At 36.6% G+C, this 26,228-nt stretch overlaps 1 protein-coding gene and 1 long non-coding RNA gene across 3 annotated transcripts; both read right to left on the bottom strand.

Moving 5' to 3' along the window:
• Positions 1–3,311: 3,311 nt before the first annotated feature.
• LOC123815726 lies at positions 3,312–6,011 on the bottom strand. Its single transcript, XR_006785161.1, has 2 exons — positions 5,541–6,011; positions 3,312–3,664 (listed from the first exon to the last, which is right to left on the bottom strand). It is a non-coding gene; the product is annotated as an uncharacterized LOC123815726 (long non-coding RNA).
• An 840-nt stretch (positions 6,012–6,851) lies between these two features.
• On the bottom strand, positions 6,852–24,671 carry TMEM33 (transmembrane protein 33). 2 transcript variants are annotated; one of them, XM_045834244.1, is made up of 9 exons: positions 24,538–24,659; positions 24,319–24,388; positions 23,257–23,365; positions 20,599–20,693; positions 19,951–20,138; positions 19,148–19,215; positions 17,867–18,000; positions 12,551–12,634; positions 6,852–8,711 (listed from the first exon to the last, which is right to left on the bottom strand). In XM_045834244.1, the coding sequence occupies exons 4-9, from the start codon at positions 20,685–20,687 to the stop codon at positions 8,582–8,584; spliced, it is 693 nt and encodes a 230-aa protein (XP_045690200.1). In that variant the 5' UTR covers positions 20,688–20,693; positions 23,257–23,365; positions 24,319–24,388; positions 24,538–24,659; the 3' UTR covers positions 6,852–8,581. The 2 variants fall into 2 exon arrangements, with proteins under 2 accessions (XP_045690200.1, XP_045690199.1); XM_045834243.1 differs by lacking the exon at positions 23,257–23,365 and having other exon boundaries at positions 24,538–24,671.
• Positions 24,672–26,228: the final 1,557 nt, after the last annotated feature.

Below are 26,228 nucleotides of genomic sequence, written 5' to 3'. Positions count from 1 at the left end.
TCCCAAAATGCTGGAGGGGGAGAAATGAGATGGGAAAACTCCAATCAAAACAAAACCCAAGCAAAGATTATACAGAAATAACACGGATGTCTGTGGGTGATAATGTATTAATGCAAGGCAAGAATTTGAATATTTGGTATAAATGGTTATGCAATACATTTTTTTTCCTGGCATGGTAATTAGATCCATTTATAAGAAAACCATTACTGATAACCAAAAAGTGCTCACTTATAGGAGAAGAGTATTTCCTGTCATCCTTGCTCAAATCTTTTGAAGACAAGTAAATTTCTAGGATCATTTTCTGAGGTTGGGCAAACAGCAAACATAGAGGCATCTCCTAAGTATTGAATCATTTGTTCTACACACTTTAAAAAAGAACAAGCCAATTGTATGCATACCCATTATGCTGGCATCGCCTGAACATCCATGGCTGCTGTTTCCTAAGACTGCCACTTCGACTATAAAAGGCATCCTCCACAAGCAGTTTGAGTGAGGGTTGTACTCTGTAATGATTTCCTTCATAAATCATCAGTCGGGAATTCCCACGGACTCCTCTGTGGAATTGTGGCTTCCCAGTCTTAAAATAGACACAAGTCTAGCTACTTGTCTCATAAATATAATGCAGAAAATTATTAGCTTACTTAGGCATCTTGAAAACCAATACTAATGATAATGGTCTGAAAGCTTATAACATTAAAAGGTTAATATCAATAAGCCCTTTTTAACCTTGATTAGGTGTTTGATGTAAAAACCAACTGGAAATAAAATCAAGAATCAAGTAATGTTTCTCTCCTCCCCCACCCCTATGGTTTCTTATTCCATGCAAAATAAGAGCCACTAGAATTATTTTTCAGAAAACTTGCCACCAGGGGGCAGTTTGCTTATAATTAAAAAGATTCCACTGTCTTAAAATTTGAGAATCTGGTAACAGTATATAGAAAATAGATGAAGACTTTATAAACCTGTTTCAAGGTTATTTGTACATTTTAATGTCAAAGCATTAGAAGATACTGATATTATTTCAAGCATATTAGTACTGTATTAATATGTATATAGTTTCCGCCTCCACAACCCTTTTTAGAGCAAGTACAATGAGCATAACAAGCAGTTGTAATAAGCCTTACATAGCCTTTGACTTTACCACAATATTAAAAGGCAAAGAAAAAATACCTTCTGGTAGGTTTTAATTATTAGGGTAAATGTTTAATTACTACTCACTTTGAAAAATATCTTCTTCCCAGAAATATAACCATAACTAAAATTATAAAAGGCCCCAAATTATTTATCTGAAAGTAGTTCCAATATTTTTATAAGTGTTCTTTTATTTTGAAATTGAGGACTGTCCTCAGAAAAGGAAAATATAAAGTTCACATAATCAAAGTAAGCCCAATAGTACAGTTAAGTCCAAAAAGGAAGTTTAGCTTTTAGATAAAGGGGCAAAGTGTGATTTCTAAGCATTTCAAAAGATGAACTATATGCTTTGGATGTTACTAAATTGAACTACAAAACATGAACCTGATAATTCAGTGTCAAGGACCATTATTCCAGATTGGAGAAACCTATTTATACAACTGTATCATTTGTAAATTAAAACAAGACATAGCCACATTATTCTGGATCACTGCCAAATTTCACCTCTGTCTTCAGGGATTTTGGTTTGTCACTTAAGTGAAATGGCCTAGTACTCTTGGAACTCTAGGTAATAGTGGTTGTAGAGTTCCAAATTTGAAGAATTTAATTTAAAAAATACTACAAACTACTGGGTGTTTTTTAACGAATATACGTTTAAAAGTAAAACTGGGAATACATTGACCTAAGTCTCATTATCTGTAAATATTTGCAAAGCAATTTAGTGAAAACAGTGGTTCTAATGTCCAATCTCTTAATTTAGTGTCAGCCCCAAATTACTCATCCCCTTCTTTTGCTAACAGCACTCCCTTCCTTTGAACAACCTGCCCCAACCATCTGGTGTGACCGCCCAAGTCCCACATTTCCATGGTTTCAAGGAAAACTCATTAGATACACTTTTCCCTTTAGTGGAGAAGATGGGGGGAGGGGGGCAAAATCTCCCTTTCTACCATTTTGCCAAGAGGATGGTGGTCTCCAGCCTTCTGTGAGAGCAGAAATAGGAGAAAAGTCTTCCTTCCACTGAAAAATACTAGAATTTCCCCCTCTTCATTTTATGCTTGTTATAAAATTGTGCACCCCTTTTTCTTATCAGGGGACCATTCTTAATCACTTCTAGTCATCTGGCCTAAGAGTTGTTATTTTTTAAATATTAATCTCAAAGAAGATTCGTATCTGAGACACATAATGAAAATTTTACTAGGCCATGCAAAATAATGTGAAACTACTCAACCCAGAAGGGAAAGTGAACACAGGTGAGGGTAAGGCAGGGTTGGAGGATGGTAAGGCTGGGTGATGACAGGAAGTTTTCATTATACCATTCTATTTTTATGTATGTTCAAAACTCACCATGATAAATTTTAAGAAGCACTTTGTTGACAAATCACCTGCTCAGACTGACAACTGCCAAGGATCTCAGCTGACCACTTCTTTGAGGAGTCTCTCTGTTCGGCTAGCCGTGAGGAATGAGATGACCCTTCCCTTCCCCAAGTACAGAATTTTTATAAAACAACATGTATTTCCATACACTAAACAGCACATGAATCAACAATGTATTAAGTCGCTAAGACTCTACACCGTTAAATCTTTGGGAAATCCACTTTATTATCTTTTTTTCTCATGTGGATAACTCATCTACTAATTCAATGTTTACTCAATTGTCAGAATTGTCTTTATACAGCTGATTTTCCATAATGCCTCTCAGATTATAATCTCTAAATGGACAAGGATTTGCTGAACTTGCTTGTGCTGTGTTTGGCTGAGCACCAATTGTTAAAAATTGCCCCAGAAAATAAATATCTGCCAACTCTACACAGCTGGAAGGAAAATATATTCCTCTGTGTTGTCCTGTGTTGACTGACTTCTTTGGGTATACTGTATGTTGTGAATCATTTGAGGGTTATAAGTGACTCATACACTAGAGGCTATAAATCTCACTAAGCGAAAAAGGACACTAGGAAGCAGGCGAGCAGTTGAGATCTACTCTTTTCTTCAGTTTCACCTTAGACCAATATTTTTTTCCTGTTTCGTATTAGATCACTAAATTATACCATTTTCTATTGCTTGTGATGAACTGAGGACAAGAGAAGTGTTCAAAATCCCCTTAACAATAAGGCAATGAAGTGCAATGGAAAGCTGAATTCTAACTGTCAATGTTTTCTGCAACATAACATTTTCAAATCTGCTTAAATCCAGAGAGGTTTTTATTACACAATTTGATTTTTACATCAATAAAATCTTAGCTATAACAATACAGATGAAAGAACAACAATTTAATTTGTACCGAAATAAATATTAGATATACAAAGCACATACAGTGAAAGAGGGGCACAATAAATTACAAGTGGAGACATTATTTTGGTCAATTACCAAAGAAAGCCCTTGACACGTCCAATTTCACACCATCAGATTTATCATTCTTGCTGATTTAAGCAGAACACAAAACAAATATGGATCCCAGGGCTTACTTTCACAGGTACCAGCACAGATAATTTACTACAGTGATCCAATTTGGAAATCAGGAGGGACCAGTAAATCGCTGCATAAAAGAAAGAGCAAATGAGGTCCTTTTTCCTTAGTGTCAGCAGGCTATGATTATTATGTTTATTAGATTTTCTTGAAAGGACTTCACATTTTCTCAAATATTGAGGAGAAATATATTTCCCCTCTGAGCCTTACATTAGCATTTATGTGCTTTGGTCTTGAATACAGGGGAATGATGAATTTTTCAATTTATTTTATAAATTTATACAGTCTGGATGATATTGGCCTGAAGAGTATAACTCCCCAACCTGTACAATATTAGATATTAAAAATGGATTCAAGAGAAGTTACTAAGAAATGCTGACATACTGTATATACAAATTTTTTAGTTCAATATATCCCATTATATAGAGCACCAGAATAATGCATTTATAAATCAAGCAGTTTTTTTTATGACTCTAATCCTTGCGACCCTTGTACACTTGTTCCACTATAACACATCACAAATGTCACCTGCCCAAGACTTCGCCCATTTGGTCTCAACTGATGTAAGCAAAAATGTATGTCAAATACAGTTTTTTATTTTAAGGTAAAAAAAAAAGTCAAAGTTTGGAATTAAACGGTCATGAACCAAGAGGGAAGAAAAAAGGTTTAAGAAGACTGAGCACATCAAAAAAGTAGCTTCAGAAGGCTAGGAAGGAAAAAGTGAAATGATTTTGGGGCCTTTTTCTCCTGGAATACAGCCTAAATTTTAGAGTCCAGCAAAGATATCCATCAATAATATTTTACTATCACTTTCTAAGAAAAAGAATCTGCATTAGATTTTTTAAAATACTGTACTTTATGCTCCTCTCACATCAACTGAAAGTCAAGGCAGGTCAGTCTTCCTTTTGCTCTGCACAAAAGGAGAAAGGCTGTCCTAGAGTTGGTCTCTCACGCAGGAACGTGTTCCTTTTAAGAGCTCACTTGGATGTCACCTTGGAAGATAAACATGTCCTAGAATAATTACTACTACCAGGAAGCCTCCCTCAATTTTTTATTGAAGTTATTGGGGTGACACTGGTTAATAAAATTCTGTAAGTTTCAGGTGTAGAATTCTACAATACATCATCTGTATATTTTATTTGCATGCTCACAACTCCAAGTCACCTCCCCAAATTTTAGTTATTCCTTTCTTAATCCCAGATCCCGTAACAACTTTCTGCCCAGAATATTGTAAGAGGACTGCTCATTAAAACAACCCCTGGAAATAACTCCCGAGTATATAAGCATATGCTTTGGATATACTCTCTGTTGAGCTACACTATCATAAAGCCTCTGCAGAATTCTAATCCTAGAGAAACTCCGATGAGGTATTAAGAGAAACTAGTTGTCTCTGCAACTCAAACTGAATTTACAAATCTAGGTACCATTCCTAATATCCGAAAATTTCAATATGCATTTTTATTTCTATAAAAGTTTAAATTTTAAGAGGTCAAACTGCTTACACCCTCTAGTACCTACAAAATGACCATGAAAAAAATTTTAAGTACCATTTTTCTACACACCTGAAAAAAGAACAATTTTATAATTGATTTTGTTTGGGTGATGTAGAAACATACAATAAGAAGAAGAAAAAGAGATGATGATCTTAATAATGCCTTTCACAATTGTGGCCTATTTTACTGTTTACCTAGAAAGCTGATATTAACGGGATACATTTTCCAGCTTTTGAGCATTTCAGTATTTTAAATATGTACTCAAAATAAATGCTTGCCAAATACTTGCTGAATATTGAGTAATTACATATTTTAAAAGGTCATGGAATTAAGATCCTTAGTTTTATGGCTGACTCAGCTCTTTTAGTGGCTTTTAACCTTCCCACATGGCAGGTGAAACTGGGGGGGCCACTTGAGGAAAGAGTGCCACCTACTGATCACAAACATACCTACCTGTCTGTGGTTCCTTTCTCCCCTGAGGTTTTTGTGACAGAATAGGTAGCAAAATTAGTTGAGATCTGGGTAACAGCTTTGAGGCTAGCAGATCCTAAGGGGGTTTGGGCAGGGAAGAAGCTTTAGAATAATTATATTAATCAAATTAAATTCCTTAGCATTAGATAAGTATCTTGATCACAGTCCCTCAAAATTAATTTTACTCATTCTGATCTCACACTCTCAAAAAACTACGTTAGTTCTACTTGTCTTATTACATATATAATCATTTTCTTTCCCAGGATGAATAATACTTATGTCCTAAGCCTACAAACCTAATCTGAATGTGTGATCCTGACTTTTAGGAAGAAAGGAAGTATTCTGATAGCACTGTATTTTAGTTCTACAATAGATCTCATAAATCTTTTGTAACTTCTGGTTTAATAGTAACATGCCTTGATTTTCCCTGTAAGGGAGATACCTAAATATCTTTAAAAAGGCAAGCTTTCATTCTTGCTTACTTCCAGGACCATCTATCTACCTTGGCAAATTTTATCCCAAGTAAATTTACTAGTAAGTACAAACTGTTATTTAAGAAATTTCTTTTTGGAATGATGTTAAAGTTTAAATTCATGAGGAATCAAGTACAGAAATGGAATATACACTCGCTACTAGATAAAGGAAGTTTTGTATGAGGCTTCCCCTGTCCAAGAAAGTGTAATATCTAAAAATGGTAGAAGAACTGCCATTTGCTGAAGGATTAGATATTCTGGATGTTAGTCATTTTTTAAATCTGTTTAAAGAAGTCCAGCTATGCTGCTAATTTTTTCCTACTACATTCATTCTATATACTGCTATTGTATTTCCTTAATTTTAACTGATAGGTATACAAGCTACACTAGAATTTGGGATGCCGTATCAGCTGGTTGTACGTAATCATATCACAGAGTCTGTGACTACAAATTCATGCAAACTAAACATCTAATAATGTTCAAATTGTAAAATGTACTTTTCCATGAGTGTAGGAATATTTCATTTATAAATCAAGCCTTCCTTTAAAGAACAGTCTAACATGAGCATGTCCGGAATATAATCCTGTTTTTGATAAAAAAGCTTGACTTTTAAAGCACAGTGTTTTAAATTGTGAAAATCCAAATGTTAAAGCCAACATGAATTCTTTTCCTTATGAATTTTTTTTAGCCAACAGTAATTTTCAAAGTAAAAGAGAAAAACTCAAAATACAAGCACATTTACAGGTCATTAAAAGTAAATAATAAATAATCACAGTAAAACAGAGCACACAAAAAGAATATTAACAAGTGTAAAAACCAGTGAAATCTGAATAGGTCTGTACTTTAGTTAGCAATATTGTTTCAGGATTAATTTCTTAGTCACTTCTATAAATCTAAAATTATCTCAAGATTTAAAAATTTGTAAAAACAAAAACAAAAAAAACCTAGTAACTTAAAAATGTCCCTTCACTGCCAAAATTTCAATATAATTCAAGGCTTAAATTTTAAAAAATATCTTTAGATATCAATAATATACTGTTTACTTAACATTATAGCCACTTATTACTCTAGAAAATTTAGTTCTTAAAACATCAGATTACATATATAGTGACAATGAGGCTAGACATACACACACACACACACACACACACACACACACACAATCAACTATTATGAGGCTGCTTCTCTAAGTTAGTAGAAAAATGTTACAAAAAGAGCTGGTTATGGTTGAGCTATCAAGTAGATATCACATTTCTACAGAATGAAAGTTGAACAAAAAGAAAACTGATCTTACTAATAAGTTACCAATGAATGTATTTGAGAAATCCAAATTACATGCAGAAAGAAGAGAACTGGTTACAAAAACCATTCCATTACTCTGTACTAGAATTTTTACAATGTTTTAAACATTTCTAATCATGCAACAATAAAGGTCAAAATAAACTTTTTAGAGCTGATAGCTCAGTAAACAGGATTTAACATATTATACAACCCAACTCACAGCTGCATAATACATCTAGTTCCCCCAAATTTGTCCATCATGAAATATGAAATGTATACTCTTTCCCCCAAACTCCTCTTCAGGGACCATTCCCAATTACCTTAGCTATAAACCTTCCCATTTAACCTTTAAATCAGATTTGATGGGTAAAGAATGTACAGGATAATCTTCATTATTATTTCAGAAGAGATACTAAGTATAGTCATATAACCAATCTTCAGTTACATCCCTTTCAAAGGTACCTGAACTGCTACAACTCTTATGAAAAGTCAAGCATAAGAAACTGAGAAAAACGGTAGTCAAGAATTTGATCTAGGTAATTCTATGAACTATAGTAACACTAATAACCTATGTGTCCACATTATAAAAGAACGGTTTCTTAAAGCTGTATGACTACTGCTTTCTGATATAAATGGTTAGGGGACCCCAAATATTTACCTCATTGGCTAATAAGCTTACAGTTGAGCCTTTAAAAGAAAAATTCAAATCTACAGAAGAATTAATGGAAATAAAATTTTGAACTCCTCTTATAACAGCACATCCAAAATTAATCTATGCTAACAAAGCAGCACAAAATCAATTTAATAACAATTTGAAATCAAATACAGTGGAAAATGTGGCTTAATCAACCAAAATTCATAAATGGCAAAATACTGTCTCAAAATATACTGAATTCACATATGTAAATGTTACCATAAAGAATTAATGGCAGATATAAATAAATTCAGGTTACCAATTAGGCAGAAACAAATTTTAGAGCTATTGTTACAAGAGAAATAAACATACATGATAAAGGCACAGCAGCATCTAAAAAAAATTTGATACAATACAAACTTCCTCAACCATTAACAACACAACACAGTAGAATTTTCTTAGAAACTTTTTTTATAAAGGCTTGATTTAACATGCCAGGAAAATGTTATTGTTCCATTAAGATGAATTTATGTAAATTGGAGTGAGGTCAGTTTCACACCTGGAATTAACAATCCCTAGCAGAAGCATCAGCTGCTACTAATGCTTATTTATATTTAACTTAGCTGGATATTACGCTACGCAACTGTTGGTGCCAATCTGCTTATAAAGGCGATGCTCTGGAGACAAAGTCTTCTCACAAACAGTGGGCAAGCAGGTTTCATTATTATATGTTCGACAATAATCCTCAATTCATTAAACAAGGTCCTGCAAGATAAAATTGTTTTCTTTCACAAACACAAGAAAAAAAAAAGCAACATAATACAAAGCAAATGCTGATGAAGAGATTTCCCACAGCCATTAAAGAGTCTGAAGAAGTAAAAAAATAACTAGAATGAACTGCCAACAGTTTTCCCCGGAAAACACAAAATAAAATTCTTACATCAACGCCTATCTTTTTGGGGAGAAAAGTTCATTTAAACAAAAGCATTCAATAAATGGCTACCTCTGAGGGCTGAGGTTAGGGATGATTTATAGCTTTACAGTAGAATCACGTCATTGTCACATTTAACTTAGGCAAATTCAACTAGTTCTACAAAAGAGGGCAAGGCAGTGAAAGTTACATAACGTGGGTAATCCCACGTACTATTTCCTTAAATGAACATACTGCCTCTTACAGCTTTCATTTATAAAACAGGAATATGTACCTCACAGAGTCAAGCGAGGTTTCAGTGAGAGAACACAGAACATGCTCAGTGGATGTTACTGCCCACCTGGATCATTCCACTGAGCAAACAGTAACTTGCTTGCCTTCAGACTAAAGCCCCCAGAACCTGGCTCCCATCAGATTTCTGCTTCTCCCTGTCACTCTCTGCCATGACCCTCCACGTTTCAGTCATGTCGCATGCTTGCAGACTCTGACTTTGCCTTAACTGTGCTCGTTGCCTACAAAGTACTCTTTACTACATACTGTAAATGTTACACGTAAATTGTATAAGCTAGCAGACATAATACCATGTGTACCATAATTTATAAGTGATTTGAAGGATCAAAAAAGTTAATTTTTGACTATTCACAACTCCTGCTCTATCTTTCTATATTCTCCGTGTTATTTTTATGGTTAGGAAAAAGTAATAATCTGCTGTTTCAAAAAAAAAAATAAAGAATGTAAGATGCTCTCACACAAAGACAGGAAGAAAATTTAGAAATATTCATATTTATCCCAAAGCCTGCCCTTCTTGCACCTTCTCTCTTTGTGACAACCCTATTATTGCTCACAACTCTTCCGTTCCCAGGCTTGAAACCTGGAGGTCATCTTTGTCTCATTCTCTTTCCCCCAGACCCTGAGTTCCTGCCCGCCTAAATCTCTCTCACACTGACCACCTCCTCCTCTACCAGTGAGTGAGTTCAGGCTCTGGACAACTCTAACAGTCTCCACTGGTCTACCTTTTCCTCCTCTTGGTGAGCCTGTAATCCATCATTTGGAATGATGTCTAAATCAGACTTCATCACATTCTTAACCCCTCCACATTTGAAACTTCCAATGTTCTTCCTACTTTGAAGTAAAATCCAAACTTTCACGATCTGCTCCATCTACCTTTCTTGGCAGAGATCTTTATTATTTTCCTGTATACTTCTCCTCAGCTCAGGCAACACGCACTACTGCTATACCAAGCATGTTTAGGCACCCATTTACCAGGACGCAGACTCCGAGAGACTCAGCTTGTGTCGCCACCTCCTTGGTGTATTTTCATCCCCGCCCCCCGTTCTCTGTACTTGCACAGCAGCACCCTCCTCATCATGTTGCCTTACACAGCTGTCTAATTCACTTAGCTTTAAACTGCTAGGAAGCAGGTATTTCAACAGTACAAAAACATGTTATCACCAACACACAATCATGTCTTCTGAATAAATCAAATGAGCAAAGCTAGAAGGCACATGAAAAATACTCTAGTCAAATCCCCTTAGGTTCCAGATGTGGCTGAAAGAGGCTGGCCCAAAGTCACATGGCTAGTTCCTTTATTCTTGGCTCTATCCCTGACATAAGCTAGACAAAGTCACAGAGTTACTTTGTTTGGAGAGGCACTGACAACAGAACTTGCAGCAATGACCAAAAAGCCATCAGCCATACGTGGTGTTTGAGCACTTGAAATGTGGTTAGTATAATTCAAAAACTGAGTTTTAAATTTCATGAATTTTAATTTAAATGGTCAAATGTGGCCAGTGGCTACCATATTAGACAGCACAGCTCTGGACAATCTACACGAGACATCTGTAAGTACTGATACCACTAACTTGAGAATAAATATCATGATAGGTAAAAATGGTACAAATTGGCCACTAGACTGTCTCAAAACCCTTAACAAAGTGTAGTATAGAAATTGTGGCTTCACAGCCCATATACCAATACCTATAGGCTCAAATATTTTCCATTACCTTTTTACAGTTTTGGTTAAAATGTGCACTTATGTGAGAATTTTGAGGATGTTTATTAGTATATACTTGTGTTATCCTGATCTATTGCTATCCTTTCCTTTTTCTTTCACTGGACACTTTTCAATTTCTATTTGTCCTGATCTTATTTAAGGGTATGTGGAAAAATGTGAGTGGAGAAGAGGGCATAAAGAAGCAGATAAAACAAATCTGCTGATGAAAAATGGATGGCAAGGAACCAGAAAATGTCTGAAATGAATACATGGACCAGAAAGAAAAAAGGCAAAAACTTATGGAATCAGTAAAATGGAAGGTTTATTTGCAAATAGGGACTAGTTAATAACCTATGACTAATGTGAGTAAACTCTATTTTAGGAAATATTGTAAAGACGTTGTCTAAGAAAGAGTAAAAATTCTCAAAGAAGAATCAATATCACAGAAAAAGGATAATAAACTATTAAGAACCTAATAAAATCTAAGCACCTTTTAAACCATTACTTCATTTCTCCCCAAGTTTTCTCCTCTACCAATGAAGAAATTAAAATGTAAATAACTTGTCTAAAGTCACAAACCTGGCACATACCTGGCCAGCATTCCAATTTAGTTCTTTTTTACTTTGCATGTGAAAATACAACAGAGATCATGCTAATGGACTCACTGGATTTCTGGCTGAATTCTGCTACATGGTCAACTTGTTTTAAACTCGAAAACAAAAACATTAACAATGCTATCTGAATAACACATTTAAGAGGCTATTAAAAACAGCTATTCATTTCAGCTTTACTCTATAACTTTTGAGATAAGCATAATAATTTAAGCCTCCATTCCTGAACACTATAGTAAGTCACTAAAATAATTTTCTTTAGTTTTTCCACTCCAAATATTCTGCACAAGGCTATCTGAAGATTATGATGATCACATCAAAGCCACTGTTCCCATATTCTAAAAGATAAATCCCATACCTCCTACTGTGAAACTCAGAACGTTTTATGATATGGCTCCAAGACACCATTTTAATCATTACTCTACCACCCGCCATTCAAAATCTCTGTTAGCCGCCAAACAGGCCTGCTCCACGCCCCTTACACGTGGCCTGTCCCTCCCCACCTCCCAACCTACGCTCCTACTTGTCACTGCACCTAGAACGCTTTTACCCACTCTCACCACCTACTCAAAGACTTTATTCCTTCCAGAACATATTAAAATCTCTCTTTTGTAAGACTTCCCCAGGCTCTTGTAGCTCAATGATGTCTCCCTCCTGTGGACTACAGTACTGATAGGGTAAGTAAATACACGACAATTAATGGTTGTCATAAACTGACTTGTGAATACTGTATCCTCAACCACCATTTCCCTCTTTATTATTTGACATGTGTTTTGTTTCTTCAACTACGAAAATTCCTTAAGACTTGTGGGACTTGTCTTACCCATCTTTAAATTCCTTAAGCTTTAGCACTCTTTTTGAGGTGGTCAAGATAACTCCAGTCTCAGTTTTTGAAAGAAATACAACACCTTCTCATGCACTCTAGATAGTTCTAAGGCCTAGAACTTAAATGTACAAAAACATTGCTTGCTTCTAAATTCTAACATAAAAGCTAAACCATGTAAAAGTTACAACTACTGCACGTTACAATACTCTTAACAACACAGATATGAACTAATCACCAGCTTACCGACAATACGGATTTCTTCGAGAGGAATATCGGAGAGTAAGAAATCTATAGTATATAAAAGGCTGGAGCAAACTTCCTTGACCACTAAAATAAACAAATACAAAAGTAATAAATATACATTATCAATTCATATACAAACTCTCAAAACTTAAAGGTAATTTAACTGGAGAATATGTCTTTATTCATCAAATGGTCATCATAGATTACTATAATAGATTACTATTACCTATCATTATCTAAATCCAAGTTACTGTCAAAAAGGAAATAGAAAAATGTATATATGATCAGTAAAGAGTAAAATGTTACTATTTAAATTTGTATGAACATGTATTCATGCATATATTTTAAAAATTTTAATAGCTACTAAATAAATCAGATATATAAATGTTATATATGCTTCCGTATAGGAGACCATTCTGTGTGGCGTGGGCTCAGCTCCCACTTGGAGATGCACAGGACTCATGCTCACGGATAGGTTCTCCCATTGGGAATCAGGCCTGCAATGTACCTAGGCCACTTTGAGACTTGCTTTTGCTAAAACTCCCTTGCCCTGAATTGAGGCACAAGCACTTACTGTAACTTTCCTAAAGTCTGTGCTAAACCTCCCCAGTATGGAGTATAACCAGTTCAACCACTTTTCCCTTTGCATTTGCAAATATCCTTCTTTTGTGATGTGATTAGAGGTATCCTCTCCTTTGTTGTCTGTAAAAGGTAACCACCTAAGGTGAACCTGTGCATAGTTAATGAGGACCATCACGTAATGTGTGGAGAAACCCAATAAAGGCCTATCACGGCAAGGGTCAAGGCTTTTTCTCCTCTTTAGAGAGAAGCCATGTCGTCCCTTTTCCCCAACAGGACTCGGTAGTCCGTGTGAATTTCTCATGCCGCATCCACGATGTGGCGAACCCCACAAGCCAGGGTCCGCATCACTTCCATAATTCCTAACAATTGATAATCGGGTTTTAAAACTTTGTAACATATTAAAATAAAAAACCATTCATTTATATGTAACAAAAATCACAAAGGCTCACTTATAAATTTTCATACCTTATTCTAATTATTTTTCTTAGTTAAAAAGTACAATAACAATACCCCAAGAGTCATATATGTTTATGAAATTTTAAGTCTGGAATTCTTTCCTAGGAAAAACTACCTGAATTAAGATGTTTACTGAAATAACTACAAATAAAATGCAGCAACAACATGGACAGTGAGGTAGCAGGGGTAAATAAATTATATTATGTTTAGTTGATGAACTTAGCATGCAAGTACTTAAAATCCTGATTATGAAAACTATACAACAACTTTGAAGAAAGCAGGAAACTGTACACACTACTATTTTTTGTGTGAGGAAGTACATTAAGATGTGAAATGTTTGTTTTTTAGGTTAATTTTTTAGCCTCTTCTTCTAAATTGTGATATTACCTTCATAATAAAAGTAATTTACACAATTACAAATTTATCAATAATTTTTCTCAATCCTGTGATGAATCTTTAACTTTTTAAAATGAAAAAATCATATACATACTATAGAAAATATAGATAGGAAAGAACATTCAATGAAGAACAAATTTCCCATCATCCAAATCAGCTCCTTCCTCAAAGTTACAGCACCATCTCCATCCCTCCAGAAATTTATACACACGAGCATAACTAATAACTAACACTGATACAGCGCTCACTTTACAATTCACTGAATCCATTTAACAACTTTGGGAAGTGGTTATTATCATTCCCATTTTAGTTTTTAAAGACTTTATTTCTCTTTAGCCCTGGCTGGTGTGGCTCAGCACCAGCCAGGGTGGGCCTGCAAACCAAAGGGTTGCCAGTTCCATTCCCAGTCAGGGCACATGCCTGGGTTGCAGGAGGGTCCCCAGTAGGGGGCACACAAGAGGCAATGACGCACTGATGTTTCTCTCCCTCTGTCCTTCCCATCCTCTCTCTCTAAAGAAAAATAAAATCTTAGATTTTATTTCTTTTTAGAGAGAGGGGAAGGGAGAGAGAAAGAGGGAGAGAAAGACCAATTGGTTGCCTCTCACATGCACCCAACCAGGAAATGATCCCGCCACCCAGGTAGGTGCCCTGGCCGGGCATTGAACCAGTGACCTTTTGGTCTATGGGATAATATCCAACCCATGGAACTACACCAGTCAGGGCTCATTCCCATCTAAATTTAAAGAAACTAAGGCAGATAGAAACATATATATATGCCTTGAAACACATAAATACTCTCCAAAACATAAATGCAGAACACCCCAGAGTTGTTAATAAACTTTTAAACTTATTCTATCTTGGAGATCATCCCCTACCACAACAGACAAATTTCCCTCACTCTTTTTACAGCTTGAAGTATTCTATCTTATGCATGTACTATTATGTAACAAGCTCTCTACTGATCAATCTAAAGCTATGGTGGTCATTATTTTATGTCTTTGTGTATGTGCATGTATGTGATGTATGTGTAAGGTAAACTCATGTTTTATGTTCATTTTAAAACTCATACAGAGCTTTAAACATTACTGCTACAAATATAACTTAATAAAGCTTTTTAATATTAGGTAATGCTTCTACCATGAAGGTATCACTTAAAGAATTTAAAGTGGCCCCGGCTACTGTGGCTCAGTGGATTGAACACCAGCCTGTGAACCAAAGAGTCTCCAGTTTGATTCCCAGTCAGGGCACATGCCTGGGTTGTGGGCCACGTCCCTGGTTGGGGGCATGTAGAGGCAACAGGTTAACGGATCTCTCACTCATCAATGTGTCTCCCCTTCTCTTTCTCCCTCCCTTACCATCTCTCTAAAAATAAATAAATAAAATATTTAAAAATATGTGTAAAATGGTACTGAATTTTATAGTCAGTATTACATTCAAGTGACATACAGCTCTAATAGCTTTTCCTAGTAGGGATTAAATAAAACTTTATCACCTTACTTCAAGTTTTTAGAATAACAAAGTGCTTTCTCTATTTTCATATTTCTGGTAAGTTCTCATCACCTTTATAGTAATCTTGAAAGATTAAAATCACTTTGTACGTAAGCAGTATTTAAATAAAAGATCAAGCAGCACAACTGAGTTAATGTACCAGTACAGTCGAAACTTGGCACTCCAACAAAAGTTCACTGCAGTTCCCCAAATGAGGTTTTTGTTTAAGTGTGCATGACATCTTAGCATTTCAGTGCAATTATCTTAAGCTGATTTAAGAGAATAAATTATTTTGTGTGTTAAACAGAACTATCAGGTGTAAATATTAATTATCTTCATACAAAGAACTAGTCTTAGAATCTACATTTTAACCCCCATCCAGTTACATCAAGTAAATCACAGAACCTGGTATGACCCAAGAAACAGAAAAATAAGAAAGTAAGCGGGGGTGGGGTGGTGTGTGTGGCAGGAACCGATACTAAAAGAGTTTAAGTGTCTGATCAGAAATCACAAGAGAGAGAGATGAACTAACTTTCAGGGCAAAAGTTTTAGAGCAGAGTAACAGACAAATATAGCTGCATCAAATCTTACATTCAACATTCATAGAATATAGGAGCCAGAAGGATTTTAGGCAATTTTTTATTTCTATCAGTTTTTTTAAATGTGGAAAATCAAGGCTCAAAAGGTTAAGGGTCAAGTCAGCTAGCATCCAGGTCCCTAACACCCAATGAGAAGTCTTCCCATTGTATCATTACAGAACTTTATCAGGCTGTATTATCTAGTTGGGACCCCACACTCAAGAAATAGGTGTTGATCCTGGACTTTTCAGAGGAAAACATTACTTAAAAGAATAGAACAGATGCCTTTATGAGGAAACCTGTAAAATTCTTTATCAGTTTGAAAAGAGACTGTTAAAGAAAGCAGTAACTGTCAAGTGCATAAAAACCTCAATGAACATTAAAATATTCCATAAACAAAAATAAGTTACTAATAAGACTATGGAAATTAATCATATTACTGAAAACAGGTAGTAGGTAGTATAGACATTTTAGATGACAACCTGTCATGGTCAATTAAACACAAAATGCACCTAGCTTAGACTGCACAAAATCAATTCAGGTATCTATGTTAGAGATAATACTGACAGAAAAGTGAGTGTTTGGGAATAAATGCCCTTCCAAACAAGGGAATGTGTAATAAAATACAGCATATTAACACGATGGAACACGACACAACCACTAACTTAAAAACTCTGTACGCCAACATAAGTAAGTCACAAAAACATACTATAGGAGTAAGAAAACGCAAGACACAGACAACTGATGCATTATAACTTTGGATATAACATTGGATATAAAACAAAACCCCACAACCATAATGTGATAATATATATTTTCTAGCTATTTGCATAAGCATTTTTTAAAAGATTTTATTTATTTATTTTTAGAGCAAGAGGGAGGAAGGGAGAAAGAGAGAGAAACATGGATGTGAGAGAGAAACATTGATCGGTTGCTTCTTGTACGTGCCCTGACCCAGGACTGCACCTGCAACCCAGGCACTAGACCTCAGCTGGGGATCGAACTGGTGGCCTTTCGTTTTGCAGGATGACACCCAACCAACTGAGCCACGCCAGCCAGGGCTGTATAAACATTTTTAAAGGACACACACACGTTATCAAACTCCTTTCCTCTGGAAGGAGATGGAAATACTACTATGATTCATAGTCAAATGGTACTGTAGCTTTTATTTGTAGTGTCCTAACACTTGTGAAACAAAAAATTGAAAAAAGCAATAATTCAGGCAGAAATGCAGTTTTAAAATTTAAATGCAAGAATATTGATAAAACAGTCAATACTCTACCTTTCTAACATTCTAATTTTTAAAAGGATGGCTTTCCATATTCATGCACTACTTTTTTGCATTACTTCTACAATTAAGATACAAACAAAACATGGAGGTGGCAGTAGGCAACAATTAATACCAGACTGTAATTTTTTCAGATTTTTGTTTGGTATAAGAATCATCTTAATAATAGAAGAATGGACTAATCTAGACTTCCCAAGATTCTTTCAAAGGTGGTTAGTTATTCTGAAATTAATTTCTAAACAGTAAATGATAAATCACGAAGGCTGATACATAATACCTGTTCCTAGGTTTACTGTGTCTCAGGTTCTCCACTATAAAATGTGAAAAGATTAATGGCTTAGGTCCATCTAGCTCTACACACCAGTATCTACTTCAACAGATTTAAGCAAGATAAAATTTGAGTTAATATATTTATATTTATTGATATATATTTTTGCATCAATAAGTATACATTATGTATTTACCTATATATTTATTACATTTATAACATTCATCAGCCTCCCAAAACAAATATATTTTTATTCTTACCTAAAAAGCATAAAAACTGTAGCAGGCATCAAGAGTATCTCATTACAAGCAATGAATTTCAGAATATTCTGTTGATTAGCACTTAATTTATCCAACATAGATCTCAGCAGAGGTAAGCTATTTGAGCCTTTTGCCTAAAACATCAGAAAACAAACGTTAGAAATAATAAAGCATTTCTGATCACTCAATTATTTTCTTTGTTTAGAACAGCATATTCAACAGGACATACAACCAAAAGACAATTATTTGGAAATGATGATATAAAGTACAGAATCTATTTAAGGACATAAGTTAGTGTAGTGTATTCTCCTACTTGATCATGTTTTTTGTATTTGAAGATTTAAAAAGAAAAATAAGTTTAATACAAGTCCTTTTCATTCTTAGGGGCTTCATTTTTCTTAAGATTAGATTATTTCACATAAATGGTGGTTATTCCTCTCCGACCATAATGAAATCTGACTACCTAGTAATACAGTTAAAGTATCTGTGACTCCTTAGCTAACTAGAGATAGAAATTCCCAAGTCTAATTACTCCTGTAAAAGAACTAGAGAGATTAAAAAAGAAGGCCAATACAATGCAAATTTGGATTTTTTTTAAAAGATTTGTTTTTAGAGAGAGGGGAAGGGAGAGAGAGAGAGGGAATGAACTATTAATGTGTGGTTGCCTCTGGCACACCCCACACTGGGGACCTGGCCCACAACCCAGGCATGTGCCCTGACTGGGAATTGAACCAGCAATGCTTTGGTTCACAGGCCTGCACTCAATCTACTGAGCTACACCAGCCAGGCCAAATTTGAATATTTTAATTCAAATTTCAGTGAATATGCAGTCGAGCTAACTGGCACACTTAAGTTAGGCTTAATAAGAAACCCAGGAATAAGAAATTTTAGGAAAGTACCAGTTCTGAGCAGTAGAGTAAAAGAAATTCAGTGCACTCTATCTTATATATTAGAATTAAATATTGAGAGCACAAAAGATCTCTTGCCAACTTGTCAAACCTAAAAGATTTGATTTCTTTAAATGATAAAGATATCTATTTCACACTTTACAAATTTCTGGAGCAAAAGGGGGTTAATTTTAAATACAACTTTTTATCAATGAAATATACTATTTTGTGAAATGCAAATAAAATATTCCAAAGTTTAAAGTGTCAAATCGCTAAATAATTTAGGGAAGTTTATAAGGATTAGAGGAACTTTCTGTGACAAAAGCCAAAATTTCTTAGAGCTCAAATTCAGCTGTAATTTGGGAATTTTAAAAAACGTCATAGTTTTACTTACGTCAAGGACCTTTTTTGTGTACGTAGCAGCATGAAGCAAAGAGAATAACAAGACTGGGAAAATACTCACTGAAAAAAACAATTAAGGAAAACATCCAAAATTCATCAACTACTTTGCAAACAGGCTATGTGTTATGTCCAGATATATATGTGTTCAGATATATATATATATATATATATATATATATCTGAAATGGCATCTGCTAAAATGAGTTGTGACGATTATTTTCAGTGTTGCAAGGATTGAAAGTCAAATCCGTATATAATGGCAAAACAGGTATTCAAAAAATGTTTCCTCCTATTCTGAGAATTATCTAAAAAGGTAGTCTCTAATCTCAAAGATATATTTTATTGTGCTTCCATTATATACAGTTGTAAAATATTCAAGAACTCTTAAGAGCAGCACTTCTCAAAGAATAAAACACTTTCTTTCCTGAGGGTGATCCGCAGAAGGAAAGTAACAATGAAGACACTTAAGTTTAGGAAACACTAGAAGTCTTCCAGTCTCCCGATGTACACCAGCATATCAAAGGTCCTATAGTCAAGAAACCTATTTACCAGTTCACCTAGTGTGCTTCCCTAAGGTATTAAACAGCCACCCACTTCTTCATCCCTTCCTTTTGAGTTTTTTTTCTTTTTAGAATACCTATTATCACCCCAGGACACTTTCGAAATATGTAAACACATAAATTCCAAATGGGTGATTTCATTCTCATTAGTTCCAGAGATCATCCGTGTGTCCCTATTTTCTACTCTACTCATAGTAATAGGCAATTTTATTGTTAACAAGGTACAAAAGGATACTTGTAACAGGGTAGGAATTGACAAAGATGAGTGAATACAGCAGGTAGTGGCAGCTGTCCTCCAACAAAGCTTGGGCCAGGAATGCTCTGCTCAACTGGAAGTGTGGTAATCTTTGATGCAGCCTCAGAGCACTTGTAAGAGCATTTGCCAGCAAAGCCCGCTGGTAAAAGCTTGCTGCTTCATGCAACCTGCAAATCACCAAAGGAGAGGTTATCACGAGACATAAACAACTACCATGCCTCTTCCTCCTTTGTGAATTGCATCATAATTGCACAACACCTAAATCGATTAATTATAAACAGAAAAAAATTACTAGAATCTATTGTATATTCTTACAAGCATCACTTCATATATATACCTAACTGAATTTTATAAAGCAGTCCTTCTTTCCATTATGTTCAAAAGTCCAAAATGCAAAAAATATGAACTCATTTCCACATATCCATTTTCTCTCAGATATTCAATGTGATGTTAGTTTTCACAAAGCATGTAATACAATATATCCCTCCAATGAGTGACATTAGGTTATTAGTGCCTTGAAGACAAGACTTGTGTTTAACCCCTTGCAGTTTAGTAAGTCTTGGACCTAAAAGATATTGCATAAAAACTGACTGGAGAATCACAGGCAGAAAAAGATATAATACATACCCAAGAAGAGGCAGAACAAACAAAGCAGAGCAGTAAACTGTGAACAAGCGAGAAAGCCACATCGCTGTGTCCAGTTTATTGGTCATCATGAATTGCTGAATTTAAAAAGAAAAATATTGTAGTAAACTAAGGCTGCAAATTATGTTTATAAGAATGAAGATTATGCAGTTTATTCCTATTCAAAAGGTATTTTTAATGATTGTGTAACAATACCATTGTTTTTTTAAGATCATTAAATGAAAACTCTTAGAGCAATTATTTTACCTAAGAAGTCCCAACACCTTAGAGCCTTACACTTTTGATATGAAAAGCACTAGAAGTACTTAAATAGAAAAGTACCAAAAGACTAATTAGGAAAAAAATTTTGAACAGAAACTTAACTACAGTTGTCTGTATTCATCCTGCACTTGTAATACTGACTTCATCTATTTTAAAAGAACATTATAAGAACTACTCATTAGAGAACTATAGCCTATTCTTAGAAAAATCTCAAATTCAAATGGGTGTGTCTCAGACTTGAATAAAAAGGTATCGTACAAAGCCACTTTGGATTAAATAAACTTTACAAAGGAGAAATGTAAAACTTTACAAAGGAAAATGCCAACAGCCACTCACTACTGAACCCAGCCTACGGATGATCTGCCTATGTACACAGAGGGGCCTGACAGGTGCTCAAAACACGGCTGGCAGGAGTTAAAGGGCATCTGCCTCCCTGACTTTATGACTTTCTCATCCCCTGGAAGCACCCCCAAAAGTCTCACCCTGGCCTCAGTGGCCCTGTATTGAACTTCCACACCACTTTCTTCTCCAGTTTTTCTCATTCTCTGTCCCTTTGCTTCTTTTTGCCAATAGATGTGTCCATCACCACTAATGCAGTAACTTAAAATCTGTTCCACATTCAAAATCACCTTATATCCAAATTCTAAAGTGGCTATTATATTTGCTGATAGGATCTACATAGATAATTTTTACATCAAAGTCTAATACTAACAGCCCTGGTTGGCGTGGCTCAGTGAATTGAGCGCTGGGCTGCACACAGAAAGGGTGCCAGTTTGATTCCGAGTCAGGGCACATGTCTGGACTGAGGGCCAGGTCCCCATTTGGGGGAGGCATCTGGTTAATGTTTCTCTCAAACATCACTGTTTCTCCCTCCCTTCCCCTCTCCCTAAAAATAAATTTAAAAAATATATTTTAAAAAATTTTACACAAACGTGTATGGATATATAAACAGAAGTTTCACAAAAAATACTTACCCATACTACATGTGATGGATTTTGGCATTCTGTATCCTAGTTAATGTTTTCCTTAAAGATTTTATTTATTTATTTTTAGGTAGGCGGGGAGGGGAGGGACAAAGGAGAGGTACATCGATGAGTGAGAGACAGACATCAATCCGCTGCCTCTAGCACCTGCCCCCAACCAGGGACCAAACCTGCAACCCAGGAATCAAGCAGGCGACCTTTGGCTTTGTGGAACAACACCCAACCAACTGAACCCACTAGTCAAGGGTTTACTTAGTGTTTTAAAAATACTTATGTGGTTCCACTAAACTGATTTAAAAACTCATTAATGGGTTTTACCCTAGAGTCTAAAACACTAGTTTAAGCAATCTAATACAATTATTTTTTGGAGGAAGATGCACAGGGTAGAGCAAAAGGAGGTTTACAGTTGTGAGTACGTGAAACATTTATTCTTGTGTTACTATTTATTAATTATTGTATCATTTTCCATACAAACTGTAAACCTATTTTTGACCCACCTTATAAAAAGATTTTGGAAAAAATGCAAGTAAATTTTAAAATTCCAAGATGTTTTATTGCATGTCTTTTTAACAGCATGCAAGTTACTTCAGAAATATGTCTCTAGTTCATCCCATCCAACCATATTGCTTACTCCTCTAAATTTAAATGATCACCAGCAGTCAAGAGGAAGGATGAATCTAGCTTACTAAGCTCAGTTTCTCTACAGATACTCAGATTCTACACCACAGTTAGAAATTTAATTGAGGAACATTTTCTTTATTACTTAATTTTTTTTCTTCTGACTCCAGAGGGGAAGGGAGGGAAAATGAGGAAGAGAAACACTGATGTGAGAAAGAAACACGGATTGGTTGCCTCCTGCATGCACCCCGCCTGGGGACAGAACCCATAACCCAGGCATGTGCCCTGACCAGGTATCGAACCCAAGACCTTTCAGTCTGCAGGACAAAGCCCAACAAACTGAGCCACACCAGTCAGGGCTAGAACATTTTCTTTAAAGCTTATTTGTTTAGGGTATTCACTTTGTGATAACTCATTGAGCTATGCATTCCATTTTGTACAGTTTTATGTATGTATATTTTATTACACAACCAAAAAGATTTAAAAAGATGCACTGTTTTAAATTTCAAGAGTGAACTACTCAATCATGTTATAAACAGTTCAAGTAAAAAAAACAGTAATGGATCTTTGGGTGAAAACCTATTCATGCAGTCTCAAAGTACCATGTCATAGATTACTTTTTAATAACAAAGGCAAAAAAGGTATCTTTACAATGGAGAATCTGGTGGATACCACCTTAACCATATAATCAAATTTAGTATCTCCAAAGATGGGATAAATGAACATAAAATGCTTCCTACTATATATAATACATTGAGAAGGGCAGAATATCACTTACATAATATTCCTGCAAAAATGTGTAACCTGAATCTAGTCATCAGGAAGGGAAAAATATGATCGGACTACTCCAATTTGAGGAGTGTTCTGCAAAACAACAGGTCTGGGCTCTGGAAAGACAAAAATGGGAAGAGGAGGGCAAGGGGCCTGTTCTGGGTTAACATGAAGGCTGAAGGCCAGTAAAGGCAATGCGTGCTTTTTGATTGAGTCCTGGGAGAGGAGAAAGCAGCTTTACAGGACAACTGAGGAAATCTGAATATGGACTGAATATGAGGTTTTAACGTGTATCAACGTTAAATCTCCCAAATTTAGCCGTAAAACTGCAGTGATGACTATATTGTAGTCATGTTGAATACTTAAGTAGTTAAGGATTAACTATCATTATGTAGGCAATTAACTCTCAAAAGGTTCTGCAAAATAAAGAAAATAGAAAGTGTACATATAAATAGAGATGCTGCAAAATGTTTAAAAAGAAAAGGTGACGCTCAATTCACATACTCATAGTGTTTAAAATTAGAGGGCAATAATGCTTCGGGTACAAGTAACTAGTAAGCAGTAAATCTAGATCTTAGGGATAAGAAATTCACATAACATAGAATTTTTCTTCGTAAAAAAATGACGAAAGGAAGACAACAAAAGGCCGCTCTCCTCCTTTGCCTAGTTTTCATATAATGGCATAAAATAGGCAGAAACCTTCTCTTGCCTACAGGCGTGTGCGGAATGAGGAGTGTCACGGCACACTCTCATGTGGCACCTTTAACCTTGGGACCGAAGGGTGGAAGAGGCAAGAAGGCCCGATTTCCACTGCACACAGGTGTGGGCCACCTGCTCCAGGCCGGCCCGCCCACCGGCTTGACTTCGCTTCCGAAAACGAAAAGTTGTAGCTGACTCTACTTCTCCGATCACGATCTCCCCTCTCCCCCGACGCCCAGCTACATCCCAATCACTACTTCCAGTGCTTAGGGCAATGGGCTTTTGGAGCGCCTCAGACCCCACTTGCAACACTTCCTGCACCTTCCAACCTCTTGCAGATCAAGCCAGACCACCCTGCCCTCTAACTCACCACTGCGCCCGCCCCTTGGGGGCCGTTCGAGGGGGTATCCGCCATAGGGGACACACACGTGTCTGGGACGCTGCAATTGGGAAAAGAAATAAAATGTCAGCCCAGGAGCCACGGGTCCGGTAACCGGCTTCCCAGCCCGGTGCCACACGGCCGGAGCGTCCTGCGGGAGCTCCACCCTCCAGAGGAAAGGTCTCCCCAGCACCAGTGCAGCAGACTCACCCGCGGACACCTGCAGTGGCTGGGCAGTACCAGTACGGTACCGCCAAGTACAAAGCTGGGTTTCTAGAAAGACCGGAGCGAAGGCGGAGCTTCGAAACCAGGACCAACAGGGCCGCTCTAAAGCCGGCGCCGGGTTACTGCCGGAACAGGAAGTGCTCCTTTCACTTCCGTGGGAAAGGGGCGGTGAAAGGGGCGGTGATGAAGAGGGGGGGAACCTGGAGCGGTGCCCCGGGGCACAACGGGAAATGTAGTTCTTGTGTCAGGTTCAAGCTGAACAGCGAGGCCGTTGAAGCCACTTTACTCTCACCTCCAACTTACAGACGGTCCCTCCTGCTACGTCCAAACCACGAGCTTTATTTGCTCCTTAACACAGAAGGCTCAGCAATGTCTTCTTTGCTGTTTTCCTCCAGGGGCTCATTAAGCCTTATGGTTCTACTTCTAAAATTAATTCTTCCATAAGGACTTAAGGAGGCCTGCTATGTGACAAAAGCCAGGCTTGGCACGGAGGATAAAAAGATGAATATGAGACAGACTGCAGGAGGAACAGACAAGTAAACCGAAATCATAGCACGGTGCTTATGTAACATCAGCAGAGGCCGAGCTAATTACAGGGAGCTCATAGTAGGGGAACTAAATCAGAAAGGGTCTGAGAAGTTTACTTGGAAAAGGTACGTCTGGCCCTAAGTTTTGAGGGGCAAGCAGAAGTTGGCCCAGTGGAGGAGGGGATTCCAGATAGCAACAGAAAGTGCGTGAAACAACAGGACAGAGTCAGGCTATTAGTTCAGTATGGCCAGAATGAAGGTGTCAATGAGGGAGACTGAAAAATGTGGACGAGAGAATCAGGCAGGTGTGCTAAAGAGACTATCTGAACTTAACCAGGCAATCCAGGTAACCAGAATACAATTTTAAATGGAAATGTGACATTGTGAGATTTAGATCATTCTAGTAACCGGCACATGCTTAAAAGGGCAAACTCAAAGCCAGGAGACAGACTAACTGGAAGGCATTGCGTATGTGTAGAAGTGATGAAATCCTAAACACAGGCAATGTTCTGGGGGAAGAGAAGAGGAAACAGGACTTGAGGCCATCCTAGACTTAGTGACTCACTAGGTGTGGGTGTGCCAGAGAGGGAAGGTTGTGGTCTGACACCTAGAGAGGAGCTATGGGGAGGGGTTAGAAGAACAGGATTGAGAAAAAAATCTGAGAGGGTGGGTGAGAGAAAGGTGACTAGAAATACACAGGAAAGTTGATACCCCACTTGAAAAACATGGACCTGTATAATATTCTGACTCTCCGAGATGTATAGTTTTCTGCCAGTATCCATGAACTCCCCAGCTGCCAGTCAGCTGTAGCTGACCAGTCATATGGTGCCCTCTTGAAGCCATGTAAACTACTGTTTGTAAGCCTACTGCCCAGTCTCTAGCCTGGATGACCTATCCGCCTAGCTGAGGTAAAATACTACCTCCTCTGCACTTCTCATGATTATTATTGCATATTTTTACAGCGCTTGTCACACTCTGACATTTCTTGTCATTATTTGTATTACCAGGAGTGTGTGTGTCTTTGTCTATGGTTGGCCGGCCATAACACAATACCACAGGCCAGGTGTCTTAAACATCAAAGATTTCTCACAGTTCTGGAGCCTGGGAAGTCCAAGACCAAAATGCAAGCAGGTAAGTCTCATTATGAAG

The sequence above is a fragment of the Phyllostomus hastatus genome, unplaced genomic scaffold (assembly GCF_019186645.2).
Source record: "Phyllostomus hastatus isolate PE091 unplaced genomic scaffold, TTU_PhHast_1.1 phas_contig_196, whole genome shotgun sequence".
Lineage (NCBI taxonomy): Eukaryota > Metazoa > Chordata > Mammalia > Chiroptera > Phyllostomidae > Phyllostomus > Phyllostomus hastatus.
Note: the sequence above shows the minus strand (reverse complement) of the source record. Positions and strands in the feature narration are given on the sequence as shown.